This window comes from Carcharodon carcharias, chromosome 13 (genome assembly GCF_017639515.1).
Source record: "Carcharodon carcharias isolate sCarCar2 chromosome 13, sCarCar2.pri, whole genome shotgun sequence".
In the NCBI taxonomy this organism is placed as follows: Eukaryota; Metazoa; Chordata; class Chondrichthyes; order Lamniformes; family Lamnidae; genus Carcharodon; species Carcharodon carcharias.
Window position 1 is genome coordinate 49,637,123 of NC_054479.1, and position 15,220 is coordinate 49,652,342.

At 41.9% G+C, this 15,220-nt stretch overlaps 1 protein-coding gene across 3 annotated transcripts in view; it reads left to right on the plus strand.

Annotated features, from left to right (window-relative positions):
• The first annotated feature begins 4,149 nt into the window (after positions 1–4,149).
• Positions 4,150–15,220, plus strand: part of c13h12orf43 (chromosome 13 C12orf43 homolog) — a 58,931-nt gene continuing 47,860 nt past the window's right edge. For 2 of the 3 annotated variants that reach the window (XR_005944815.1, XR_005944814.1), the window contains exon 1: positions 4,150–4,556. Coding sequence is in view for 1 of the 3 variants with exons in the window: in XM_041202761.1 (XP_041058695.1) it covers positions 4,232–4,556 (325 nt within the window). In the remaining 2 variants the exon portion in view is untranslated. The remainder of the gene's footprint in view (positions 4,557–15,220) is intronic. The other variant, XM_041202761.1, reaches the window with a different exon arrangement.

Sequence of the window (15,220 nt, forward strand, 5' to 3'; positions counted from 1 at the left end):
ACATTCTGAACCCTAACCACTCACTGCATAAAAAAGTTTCTCCTCATATCACTTTTGCCTCTTTTACTCATTAATTTAAATCTGTGCCCTCTCATTCTCAATCCATTCATAAGTGGGAAAAAGGTCCCTTTGATCCTCGGTACTTCCTAGCTACTCCAGACCACTCATGATTTTGAATACCTCTATCAAATCTCCTCTCAACCTTCTTTTTTCTAAGGAAAACAGTCCTAACTTCTCCAATGTATCTTCCGAACTCATCACTGGAAACATTCTCATGAATCTTTTCTGCAAGTCTGATCTGTGCATCTGAAACAAAATTTTGATATGGGCACCTTTACAGCTTTCTAGACACAATATTCATTTCAAGAATTTCAGATCTAACCTCTGTCCTAATCGTTTTGCACAGCAGCTGTTGGTGATAATGCTACTATTCCTATTTGCACCTTTGTTTCTTTACTTCTCCCATTAATATCCCCTTTTGCCTTGCACCATCATCCCCTTTGTCATTTAATCTCTGCTGATCTCCTCCTTATCAGAGAACTTCCCTTTTATACTACCAACTTTCTCTGTCTTTCGTAGAGGTCTACAGCACAGAAAAAGGCCCTTTGGCCCATCGCGTCTACACTGGTCAAACAAGTACCTAAGTATTCTAATCCCATTTTCTAGCACTAGACCCATAGCCTTGTATGCCATAGCATTGCAAGTGCTCATCCAAATACTTCTTAAATGTTTTGAGGGTATCTGCCTCTACCACCCTTTCAGGCAGTGAGTTCCAGATTCCCACCACCTTCTGGGTGAAAAAAATTCTTCCTCACATTCTCTCTAACCCTCCTGCCCCTTACCTTAAATATATGCCCCCTGGTTATTGATCCCTCCACCAAGGGGAAAAGTTCCATCCTGTCTACCCTATCTATGCCCCTCATAATTTTATATACCTCAATCAAGTCCCCCCTCAATCTCCTCTGTTCTAGGGAAAATATCCCCAGTCTATCCAATCTCTCCTCATAACTAAAACTCTCCAGCCCAGGCAACATCCTGGTAAATCTCCTCTGCACTCTCTCTAGTGCAATCACATCCTTCCTATAATGTGGATTCCAGAATTGCACGCAATACTCTAGCTGTGGCCGAACCAGCATTCCAGCATAACCTCCCTGCTCTTATATTCTATGCCTCAGCTAATAAAGGCAAGTATCCAATATGCCTTCTTAACCATCTTATCTACCTGTCCTGCTACCTTAAGGGAATGGTGGACATGCACACCATGGTCGCTCTGATCCTCGGTGCTTCCCAGGGTCCTACCATTCTTCATGTATTCCCAGGTCTTGTTTAACCTGCCCAAGTGCATCACCTCACGCTTATCCGGACTAAATTCCATTTGCCACAGATCAGCCAATGTGGCCAGCCTGTCCTTCTCCTCCTGTAATCTAAGGCTATCCTCCTCACTATTTACCAGCCCACCAATTTTCATGTCATCCGCAAACTTACTGATCAACCCTCCTACATTCAAGTCTAAATTGTTTATATATACCACAAACAGCAAGGGACCCAGCACCGATCCCTGTGGAGCCCCACTGGACACAGACATCCAGTCACAAAAACACCCCTCGACCATCACCCTCTGCTTCCTGCTACTCAGCCAATTCTGGATCCAATTTGCCAAATTGATCTGGATCTCATGGGCTCTTACCTTCGTTATCAGTCTTCCATGCAGGACCTTATCAAGAGTCTTGCTGAAGTCCAAGTAGACCACATCAAATGCATTGCTCTCATCTACACACCTGGTCGCCTCTTCGAAAAATTCAATCAAGTTGGTCAGACATAACCGCCCCTTAACAGAATCATGCTGACTGTCCTTGATTAATCCCTACCTCTCCAAGTGTAGATTAATTCTGTTCCTCAGAATTGCTTCCAATAGTTTCCCCACCACTGAGGTTAGACTGACTGGCCTGTAGTTCCCTGGTTTATCCCTTCCTCCCTTCTTGAATAACGGTACAACATTGGCTGTCTTCCAGTTCTCTGGCACCTCTCCTGTGGCCAGAGAGGTATTGAAAATTATTGTCAGTGCCCCTGCTATCTCCCTTGCCTCACTCGACAGTCTGGGATGCATTTCATCCAGGCCTGGAGATTTATCTACTTTTAAGCCCGCCAGACCACTTAGAACCTCCTCCCTTTCAATGCTAATTTCAAAAATTATATCACAGTCCTTCTGCCTGATTTATATACCCATGTCATCCCTCTCACTTGTGAACATGGACATAAAGTATTCATTTAGAACCCTACCTATGTCTTCCAGCTCCACACACAAATTACCACTATGGTCAGTAATGGACCCTACTCTTTCCCTAGTTATCCTCTCACTCTTAATGTACTTGTAAAATAACTTCGGATTTTCCTTTATTTTACCTGCCAATGTTTTCTCATGCCCCTTTTTGGTCTCCTAATTTCCTTTTTAAGTACCCCCCTACACATGCTATACTCCTTTAGGGCTTCGGCTGTTTTGAGCCCTTGGTATCTGCCATAAGCCCCCCCCCCCGTTTCTCTTTATCCAATCCTGTATATACCTCGAAATCCAGGGTTCCCCTGGATTTGTTGGTCCCACCCTTTGTCTTTACAGGAACATGTTGGCCTTGTACTCTCCCTATTTCCTTCTTGAATTAGCCCCACTGCTCTGATGTGGGTTTACCTAAAAGTAGCTGCTCCCGGTCCACTCTGGCCAAATCATATCTGATCTTAGTAAAATCGGCCTTCCCCCAATTTAGAACTCTGATTTCTGGCCTATCTTTGTCCTTTTCCATAACAACCTTAAATCTAACAGAGTTATGATCACTATCTGCAAAACGTTCCCCCACTGATCCTCGACCACTTGCCCTGTTTCATTCCCTAAAATTAAGTCCAGGATCGCCTCCTCTCTTGTAGGACCTTCCATGTACTGGCTTAAAAAGCTCTCCTGTATGCATTTTAAGAATTCCGCTCCCTCTACACCTATCACACCATGACTAACCCAGTTAATGTTGGGAAAGTTGAAATCCCCCACTATCACTACCCTATTATTTTTACACTTCTCTGAAATTTGCCTACATATCTGCTTTTCTATTTCTCTCTTACTGTTTGGGGGCCTATAGTACACTCCCAGCAATGTGATTGCTCCTTTTTTGTTTTTAAGTTGTATCCATGTGGCTTCATTTGAGGAGCCTTCTAAGATGTCATCCGTCCTTACTGCTGTAATTGATTCCTTAATCAATATTGTGATAACCCCTCCTCTCTCTCATCTGAAGACCCTATATCCTGGAAAATTCTGCTGTCAACCCTGCCCCTCTCCCAACCATATCTCTGTGATAGCAATGACATCATACTTTCATGTGTTAATTTGTGCCCTCAACTCATTTGCCTTATTCGTCAGACTCCTTGCATTAAAATAAACACCATCCAACCTTGCCAAGCTCCCTTGTGCCTTAACTGGCCTATAATTTCTACGCCTTCCAGACTAACTTGCTCTCTCTTCTAATTTTGAGTATGCATCTCCCCCTGCTGAACCTCCTCTCAAGATCTCAACCCCCTGCCAAGTTAGTTTAAACCCTCCCCAACAGCACTAGCAAACCTCCCTACAAGGATGTTGGTCCCATTCCGGTTCAGGTGCAACCACTCCTCTGTACCTGCTTAAAACTTGACGCATCTTTAAATTCTTGTGTTGTGATAAAAGGCCTTTGATCTCAAAAGTAGACTCTGTTTTTCTCTCTGCACAACTGTTGCCTAACCTGCTGAGTATTTCCAGCATATTCTGATTTTATTTTTAAAGTAAGTAAATTGAAAGCTCCATAAGCTCCTAGTTCTCTATACATACAGATTTTAAAATGTACTAAATTATGGTTTAAATTTTAACATATTTTAAATGATATTTAAACATGTGATATAAATATTTACAAACTATCCCACACCATTTGAACGAGCCAAAGCCGCACCTTCAGTTAATCCCAGGACTATTTGATGGGTTTTTTGACCAGGACTTGTCCCCTCTCCTGATGCTGCAGCAAGTGTCCAGTAGCTTCCCTGGATGCTGTTGCTAAGGCCGGATCCCATTGGCATGGGAAGGATGAATGGGCCGCGTCATCAGATTTCGTATTTAGATATTCACCTTCTCGACCGACGCTGACGTTTGCGAAAGGTCTCACGGGCGATGTAGTTTTGCTGTGACGCAGGTCATTCCTGCCTGGCTAAAAACAAAAAACTGCGGATGCTGGAAATCCAAAACAAAAACAAAATTACCTGGAAAAACTCAGCACTGTTGAAGGGCCATGAGGACTCGAAACGTCAACTTTGTTCTTCTCCGCCGATGCTGCCATTCCTGCCTGGCTCCTGGCGATGCCTTCGTGACTACATGTCCCATAGGGCGCCGCGGCAAGCCGCACCTGCGCACGGGAGACAAACGCCAGCGAGGGAGTTGAAGATGGCGGCGGCCAGAGAGGCATCTGATTCAGACTCTGACAGCATGGAGGAGCTGTCCCGACTGAAAGAGGCCGCTTGGGATATTGGCAATATCAATTCCCACAAAGCAAGAGGTAGTGGACCTTTCTGATTTTTTTTTGGCAAGATTTATCAAGTCTTATTCATTTCTGTTTTAAGTTGTAGTCTATTTAATATATTGTAAATATAATATATATAATATATCAGAGAAGTAAATGCAACTCCACGCTTTGAAATGAAAACAGAAAACGCTGGAAATGCTCAGCAGGTGTGACAGTATTTGTGAAGAGAGAAAGAGAGTTAACGTTTCAGGTCAATGATCCCTCTTTCTTCATAGTAATATTTATGCTGTGCCAGGCAATGACCATTTCCAACAAGAGAGAATCCAACCATCTCCCCTTGACATTTAATGGCATTACCATTACTGAATATCCCACTATCAATATCCTGGGGCTTACCATTGATCAGAGACTGAATTGGACCAGCCATATAAATACTGTGGCTACATGACCAGTCAGATGTTGGGAATCCTGCGATGAGTAACTCGCCTCCTGACTCCCCAAAGTCTGTCTACCATCTACAAGTTGAATTTAGGAGAGTGGTGGAATACTCTCCACTTGCCTGGATGAGTGCAGCTCCAACAATATTGAAGTAGCTTGACATCGTGCAGGACAAAGCAACTCTTTTGGCATCTCATCCACCACCTTAAACATTAACTCCCTCTGCCACTGATGCACAGTTGCAGCAGTGTGTATCATCTACAAGATGCACAGCAGCAACTCATCAAGGCTCCTTTGACAACAGCTTCCAAACCCACAACCTCTACCAACTTGAAGGACAAAGGCAGGAGATGCCTGGGAACACTGCCACTTACAAGATCCCCTCCAAGCCACATACATCCTTAATTGGAATTATATTGCTGTTCTTTCACTGTCGCTGGGTCAAAATCCTGGAGCCCCCTCCCTAACAGTACTGTGGATGCACCAACACCACATGGACTACAGTGGCTCAAGATGGTGGCTTCCAACAAATTCTCAAGGGCAATTAGGAATGGACAATAATTGCTGGCCTAGCCAGTGACACCCAAATCTCAAGAACGAATAAAAAACATAGAAAATGTATGGTACATTAGGAGGTCATTCGGCCCTTCATGTCTGTGACAACTGAATACGGGGCTATCCAGCTTAATCCCACTTCAGAAGTGGACAAAGTAACAGGTTTTGAGTAAGTACAGAGGCAGACAAGGAGGAAAACACAAAGGAGAGGCCTGTCATAAGCTGGAAGGCAGGAGCGATGAAGAATCAAGATAGATGATGTGCAAGGCAAAATGGGAAGTTAATGGAACAAGGAAAGAAATAAAGATGGACTTAGGTTAGGTACTTTGTTGTTGCATTATCATTAACAACAGTCGCTATCTGAAAAAATGAAAGTGGGTTATGATTTGAAATTGGGTGAACTCAGTGTTGGACCCAGAAGGCTGTAAAGTACCTAATCGAAAGATAAGATGCTGTTTCACGAACTTCGACTGAGCTTCGTTTTAACACTGTAGGAGGTCAAGGATGGACAAGTCAAAGTAAGATTTCATTTTTGCTTAAATTCAAACTTGTTTTTTCTTCTGAATAATCAGATGCAATTTTCAACATACACACATTTATCTCACTGCTTAGTTTACTGCTGAGTCTGGGAATCAGACTTGGAACTTTTCTAGTCTGTATGGTTCATTATCACGCCCACTCTCTCAAATGAACATATGGTTTAGGAGCAGGAATAGGCCATTCAGCCCTGTGAGCCTGCTCCACCATTTGATAAGATTATGGATGATCTGATTGTGGCTTCAGCTCCATTTCACTGTCTAGCCCTCTAACCTTTGACTCCCTTGTTAATTAAGGATCTATAAAGCCTTAAAAATATTCACTGATTTCTGGGAAAGAGAATTCCATATACTAATGCCCGACTGAGAGAAAAATTTCTCCTCATCTCCGTATTAAATGGGAGGCCCCTTATTTTTAAACCATGTCCCCTAGTTCTAGCATCTCCCACAAGAGGAAACATCCTCTTGGCATCCACCTGTCAAGTTCCCTCAGGATCTTACATGTTTCAATAAGATCACTTCTTATTCTTCTAAGCTCCAGTGGATACTGGCCCAACCTATGCAACTTTATCTCATAAGATAACCTCTTCAACCCAGGAATTAGTTGCATAATCTTTCTCTGAACTGCAACTATACCCTTTCTTAAGTGTGGATACCAAAACTGTACACACTATTCCAGATGTGGTCTCACCAACACCCTGTACAATTGTAAAAAAAAACTTCCCAACTTGTCTACTCGATCCCCCTCCAATAAACACCAACATTCCATTTGCCTTCCCAATCTCTTGCTTTATGTGCAGACCAAATTTTTGTGATTCATGTACCAGGATACCCAGATCCCTCTGTACTGCAGAGTTCTGCAATCTCTCTCCATTTAAATAATATATTGCTTTTCTATGCTTGCTGAAAAAGTGAACAAGTTCACATTTTCCTACATTACACTCCATCTGCCAAATTTTGCCCATTCACTTAACCTATCTATATCCCTTTGCAGACTCCTTGTCCCCTCTTCACTGCCCACCCTCCTACCTATCTCTGTGTCATCGTAAAATTTAGCAACCATATATTCGGTCCATTCATCAAAATCATTGATATAGTTTGCAAATAGTTGAGGCCCCAGCACTAGCCCCAGGCACTCCACTGTTTACAGCTTTCCAACTCAAAAATAACCCAGTTATCCCTACTCTCTGCTTCCTGTTAGCTAACCAATCCTCTATTCATGCGAATATGTTATCCCCTACACCATAAGCTCTTATCTTGTGAAGTAACCTTTGCTGTGGCACCTGTCAAATGCCTTTTGGAAATCCAAGTACACCATACCTACTGGTTCCCCTTTACCCACGTTAGACCATAAGATATAGGAGCAGAAATAGGCCATTCAGTACCATTGAGTCTGCTCTGCCATTCAATGAGATCATGGCTGATTTGATAATCCTCAACTCCACTTTCCTGCCATTTCCCCATAACCCATCCCTTACTGATTAAAAATTTGTTTATCTCAGCCTTGAATATACTTTATGACCCAGCCTTTTACAGCCGTCTGGGGTGAAGAATTCCATAGATTGACTACCCTCTGAGAGAAGAAATTCCTCCTCATCTCTGTTTTAAATGGGCACCCCCTTACTCTGAGATTATGCCCTTTGGTCCTAGACTCTCTCACAAGGGGAAACAACTGAAGCCCCCTAAGAATTTTATGTGTTTCAATAACATCACCTCTCATTCTTCTAAATTCCAATGAGTGCAGGCCCAACCTACACAACCTCTCCTCGTAAGAAGATCTCTCCGTACCCGGGATCAACCTAGTGAACCTTCTCTGGACTGTCTCCAATGCCAGCGTATCTTTCCTTAGATAAGGGGCCCAAAATTGTTCACAGAATTCCAGGTATGGTCTAACTAGTGCCTTGGATAGTTTTAGCAGGGCTTCCTTATTTTTATCCTCCATTCCCTTTGAAATAAAGACCAACATTCCATTTACCTTCCATATTACCTGCTGAACTTGTATGTTAGCTTTTTGGGATTCATGCACAAGAACTCCCAAATCCCTCTGTGCTGCAGCCTTCTGCTATCTTTAAACAATCTATTTAAATAATATTCAGCTCCTCTATTCTTCCTGCCAAAGTGCATAACCTCACATTACACGCCATCTGCCAAATTTTGCCCATTCACTTAACCTGTCTATATCCCTTTGCAGACTCTTTATCCCTTCTTCACTGCCCACCCTCCTACCTATCTTTGTGTCGTCGTAAAATTTAGCAACCATACATTCGGTCCCTTCGTCAAAATCATTGATATAGTTTGCAAATAGTTGAGGCCCTAGCACTAACCCCAAGCACTCCACTGTTTACAGCTTTCCAACTCAAAAATAACCCAGTTATCCCTACTCTCTACTTCCTGTTAGCTAACCAATCCTCTATCCATGCGAATATGTTATCCCATACACCATAAGCTCTTATTTTGTGAAGTAACCTTTGATGTGGCACCTGCCAAATGCCTTTTGGAAATCCAAGTACACCATACCTACTGGTTCCCCTTTACCCACGTTAGATCATAAGACGTAGGAGCAGAAATAGGCCATTCAGTACCATTGAGTCTGCTCTGTCATTCAATGAGATCATGGCTGATCTGATAATCCTCAACTCCACTTTCCTGCCATTTCCCCATAACCCATCCCTTACTGATTAAAAATCTGTTTATCTCAGCCTTGAATATACTTTATGACCCAGCCTTTTACAGCCCTCTGTGGTGAAGAATTCCATAGATTGACTACCCTCTGAGAGAAGAAATTCCTCCTCATCTCTGTTTTAAATGGGCACCCCCTTACTCTGAGATTATGCCCTTTGGTCCTAGACTCTCCCACAAGGGGAAACAACGGAAGCCCCCTAAGAATTTTATGTGTTTCAATAATGTCACCTTTCATTCTTCTAAATTCCAATGAGTGCAGGCCTAACCTGCACAACCTCTCCTCATAAGAAGATCTCTCCGTACCCGGGATCAACCTTGTGAACCTTCTCTGGACTGTCTCCAATGCCAGCATATCTTTCCTTAGATAAGGGGACCAAAATTGTTCATAGTATTCCAGGTATGGTCTAACTAGTGCCTTGGATAGTTTTAGCAGGGCTTCCTTATTTTTATCCTCCATTCCCTTTGAAATAAAGACCAACATTCCATTTGCCTTCCATATTACCTGCTGAACTTGTATGTTAACTTTTTGGGATTCATGCACAAGAACTCCCAAATCCCTCTGTGCTGCAGCCTTCTGCAATCGTTAAACAATCTATTTAAATAATATTCAGCTCCTCTTCTTCCTGCCAAAGTGCATAACCTCACATTTTCCCACATTATGTCCCATCTGCCAAGTTTTTGCCTATTTACTTAACCTGTCTATATCCTTCTGCAGACTCCTTGTATCCTCCTCACCGCTTGCCTTTCCACCTATTTTTGTGTCATCCGCAAACTTGGTCATTATCTAAGTCATTAATATATATTGTAAATAATTGGGGCCCCAGCACTGATCCCTGTGGCACTCCACTAGTTACAGGTTGCCATCCTGAAAATGCCCACCTTATCCCAACTCTCTGTCTTCTATTAGTTAGCCAATCCTCTATCCATGTTAATATACTACCCACAACACCATTGGCTCTTATGTGCCTTATGTGCAGCACGTTATCGAATGCCTTTTGGAAATCCAAATATATTACGTCTACTGGTTCCCCTTTATCTATCCTGCTTGTTACCTCCTCAAAGAATTCTAATAAATTTGTTAGGCATGATTTCCCCTTCATGAAGCCACGCTGACTCTGCCTGATTAGATTATTTATTTCTAAATGCTTTGCTATTACATCCTGTGTAATAGACTCCAACATTTTCCTAATGGCAGATGTTAAGCTAACTGGCCTATAGTTACCTGTTTTTTTGTTTCCCTCCCTTTTTGAATAAGGGTGTTACATTGGCCGTTCTCCAATCCTCTGGGACTTTTTCAGAATCTAAGGATTCTTGGAAGATTACTACCAGTGCATCCACTATCTCTGTAGCTACTTCCTTTAATATCCTAGAATGCAGCCCATCAGGTCCAGGGGACTTATAGGCCTTTAGCCCCATTAATTTCCCTAGTACTTTTTCTCTAGTTATAGTTATTGTATTTATTTCCTACCCCAACCCCCTTTTGCCCCTTGATTATTTAGTATTTTTGGAATGCTATTAGTATCTTCTATCATGAAGACTGAAGCAAAGTATTTATTCAACTCTTCTGCCATTTCTTGCTTCCCCATTATTATTTCCCCTGCATCATTTTCTAAAGGGCCTATGTTCACTTTGGCTTCTCTCTTCTTTTTTATTTATTTAAAGAAGCTCTTACTGTCCGTTTTTATATTGCTTGCTAGTTTACCCTCAAAGTTTATGTTCTCCCTCTCTATTATTTTTTTGGTCACCTCCTGTTGGTTTTTTAAACTTTCCCAATCCTCTGGCTTACCATTAATCTTTAAAACATTGTATGTTTTTACTTTCAATTTGATACTGCCCTTAACTCCCTTGGTTAACCATGGTTGGTTTATCCCCTTCCTTGAATCCTTCTTCCTCACTGGGTATATCTTTGTTGAGTCATGAACTATTTTCTTAAACGTCTGCCATTGTTCATCCACTCCATTTTCTGCTAAACTGCTTTCCCAGTCCACTCCAGCCAACTCTGCCCTCATTCCTTTGTAATTACCCTTATTTAAGTTTAGCACAGTTGTTTCCGACCCAAGTTTCGCGCTCTCAAACCGAAAGCTAAATTCTACCATATTGTGATCACTGTTTCCTTGGGGATCCTTTATTCTGAGATCATTTATTAAACCTGCCTCATTACACATTACCAGATCCAAAATAGCCTGATCCCTCGTTGGATTCATAACATATTGTTCTAAGAAACTGTCCTGTCTCGGATACGCTGTATGAATTCTTGCTCGTGTCTACTTCTGCCAATTTGATTTTCCCAATCTACATGAAGATTAAAATCACCCATGATTAATGTACTGCTTTTTCACGTGCCTTCATTATCTTCTGATTTATCCTCTGTCCTACAGTATAGTTACTGTCGGGGCCTATAGACTACTCTCACCAGTGTTTTCTTTCCCTTATTATTTCTTACCTCCACCCATATGGATTCTACATCTTCCAATCCAGATTCTTTCTTGCTATCAAACTTATTCCATCTCATTCTTTCAAAGCTACACCACCACCCTTTCCTTCTGCCTGTCCTTTCGAAAAGTCACATACCCCTGAATATTTAGTTCCCAGCTTTGATCTTGTAACCATGTCTCCATAATGGCTATAAGATCATGTCCATGAACCTCTATTTGTGCCGTCAATTCATTTATTTTGTTCCGAATACCACGTGCATTTAAGTAAAGAGCCATTAATTTTGCACTTGTTACTTGCTCAAAGAACTCAAATACATTAGTCAAACACCATTTCCTTTTCACAAAATCATGTTGACTGTCTGATTGCTTTAAGATTTTCTAAGTGTCCTACTATAACCTCCTTCATAATAGATTCCAGCATTCTCCCTGTGGCTGATGTTAGGCTAACTGGGCTCTAGTTTTATGATTTCTGACTCCCTTCTTTCTGGAATAGAGGAGTTATTTCACTATTTTCCAGTCTGATGGAAGCTTTCCAGACCTAAGGAATTTTGGAAAATTGCAACGAATGCATCTTCTATCTCAGCAGCCACTTCTTTTAAAACCTTAGGATACAGGCCATCAGCTCCTGGAGACTTGTCAGACTTTAGTTCTAATTTTTTCCTTGTAAACTTTCCCTGGTGATAGTAATTGTTTTAAGTTCCTCCCTCCCTTTCACTTCTAGATTTACAAGTATTTCTGGGGCGGTATTTGTGTCTTCTACAATGAAGATAGACACACAATATCTGTTCAATGCTTCCCCTTTTCCTTTTATCCCATCATCAATTCCCTGTTCTCACTCTTGAGAGGAACAACGCTTCCTTTACTTACTCTTTTCCTATTTAAATATCTGTAGAAGGGTTTACTATTTCTTTTTATATTTCTAGCTGGCTTTCTTTCATGTTCAAATTTCATCCTTTTTTTGGTATGTTTGCTGATTTTTAAAATTCTGTCCAATCTTCTGACCAACCACTAATCTTCATGGAATTGTCCACTTTTTCTTTCAATTTGATTCTATCTTTAACTTCCTTAGCTAGCCATGGATGGTGTGTCCTTCTAGAGCCTTTCTTTCTCATTGGAATGTATCTTTGCTGAGTGTTCTGAGATATCTCCTTAAATGTCTGCCACTGCGACTTTACTGTCTTAACCTTTAACCTAATTTCCCAGTTCACCTTAGCCAGCTCTGTTACCATTCCCTTGGAATTGCCTTTATTTAAGTTTAAAACACTAGTTTTAAACTCCCTTTTCTCTCCCTCAGACTGAATGTGAAATTCAATCATGTTATGGTTACTGCTACCTAGAGGTCCCTTCACTATGAGATCATTAGTTAATTCTGTCTCATTGCACATTAGCATGTTTTGTATAGCCTGCTCTTGGTTGGCTCCAGAATGTGTTGCTCTAAGGAATTGAACTGAAAATACTCTATGAACTCATCTTCCAGGCTCTTTGCCAAGCTGATTCATCCAATCTTTTTGTAGATTGATATCACCCATGATTAATGCAGTATCTTTCTTACAAGCCCCCATTATTTCATCCTGTATATCTCACTCCTAAGATTCCGTAGTGTTGATGGCTCTGAATTATTCATAATGTCTAAAATCATTCTTGACTACTCAAGAGTGTCAATATCTTCAGTGGTGGATGCTAAGACTTTTATTTTACAAAATTGGAAAATGCCTTGAGCAACTATAAAGATATCTGATAGTTGCCTATAAATATGTTAAGCAACATAGAAGGTTTGGGGATGCACTTGAAGGCTGTACCTTGTACAATTTTTTTAAACTCCACTAAATCTAAAAGGGAAAATGAGCGAAATGGTCATTTATTTTGAGTGTCCTTTAAAACTTCTATTTACATTAATAGTTTGCACCCTGAACTTCATAAACCATGATCCCAAAATTAATTGATGGAGGCCATTCAGTCTAGCATGATTGTGCTGCTGCTATCTCTTGAGCTGCCATTTCTTGGTCTAATCCCATTCTGTGACCTTTCCTCATAACCTTTTATAATAGAACAAGTTAACCACATAAATTCATCTCCATGAAAACTTCCTCCCGTGCTCCTGAACACATACAAATTTACTTTCTTGCCAAAGTACCCTTCTTCAGCTGATTGTTTGCTGCAAACATTCGTGATTCTTGCTTATCAGACTCTGCTCCTCGCTCCAATATTGAAGACTGGCATCAGCATCCGCTCTTCAAAAAACACTCGAAACGAACCATCTTCTCCAGCTGTCACCCTGTCTCTAAATGCTGATACTCTCTCAAGTTTTCCAATATATTCCCCACAACAGATGTTAAACGAACAGTTCTATAATATCCTGGTTCTTCTTTTTTTCTCTTTCTTATTCCAACATCAAACTAAAGAGATAAGGTGAGAGTGACTGCCCTTGACAACAAGGCAACATTTGACTGAGTGTGGCATCTCCTTGATGCCCTAGCAAAACTGGAGTCAGTGGGAATCAGGGGGAAAACTCTCCACTGAATAGAAACTATCTAGCACAAAGGAAGATGGTTGTGGTGTTGGAGGTCAGTCATCTCACCTCCAGGACATAACCGCAGGAGTTCCTCAGGGTAGTGTTCTCGGCCCAACCGCCTTCAGCTGCTTCATTAGTGACCTTCCTTCCAGCATAAGGTCAGAAATGGGGATGTTCGCTGATGATTGCACAATGCTCAGCACAATCCGCGACTCCTCAGATACTGAAGCAGTCTATGTCCAAATGCAGCAAGACCTGGGCAATATCCAGGCTTCGGCTGACAAATGGCAAGTAACATTTATACCACACAAGTGCCAGGTAATGACCATCTCCAACAAGGCGGAATCTAACCATCGCCTCTTTACATTCTTTGGCATTACCATCACTGAATCCCCCACTATCAACATCCTGGGTGTTACCATTGACCAGAAACTGAACTTTTTTTTATTCATTCATGAGATGTGGGCTTCGCTGGCTAGGCGAGCATTTATTGCCCTTCCCTTATTGCCTTGTTCAGAGCACATTGCTGTGGGTCTGGAGTCACATGTAGGCCAGCCCAGGTAAGGATCGCAGATTTCTTTCCCTAAAGGACATCAGTGAACCAGATGGGTTTTTACAACAATCAACAATGGTTTCATGGCCATCATCAGACTTTTAATTTCAGATTTTTATTGAATTCAAATTTCTGCCTTGGTGGGATATGAACCCAAGTCCCCAGAGCATTACCCTGGGTCTCTGGAATACCAGTCCAGTGACAATACCACTACGCCACTGCCTCCCTCTAAACTGGACTAGCCATATAAATATTGTGGCTACAAGAGCAGGTCAGAGGCTAGGAATCCTGCGATGAGTAACTCACCACCTGACCCCCCCCCAAAACCTGTCCACCGTATACAAGGTACAAGTCAGGATTGTCTTAGAATACTCCCCACTTGCCTGGATGAGTGCAGCTCCCACAACACTCAAGAAGCTTGACACCATCCAGGACAAAGCAGCTCTCTAGATTGGCACCATGAACATTCACTTCCTCCACCACCAATGCACAGCAGCAGCAGTGTGTACCATCTTCAAGATGCACTGTAGGAATTCACCAAGGTTCCTGAGACAGCACCTTCCAAACCCACAACCACTACCACCTAGAAGGGCAAGGGCTGCAGATAGCTGAGAATACCACCACCTGGAAGTTCCCCTCCAAGTCACTTACCATCCTGGCTTAGAAATATATTGCCGTTCCTTCAGTGTCGCTGGGTCAAAATCCTGGAACTCCTTTCATAACAGCACTGTGGGTGTACCTACACCACATGGATGCAGCGGGTCAAAAAGGCAGCCCACCACCACCTTCTCGAGGACAACTAGGGATGGGCAATAAATACTGGCCTAGCCAGTGAAGCCCACGTCCCGTGAATGAATAATAAAAATATAAAAGAGTTTATGAAAGTGCAAAGAAAAACATAACTCCAGGGGACTGGGAGATACATAAAGAACAACATATGAAGACATATAAGATAGTAAAAGCTGCAAAAAAGGAATATGAAAAAA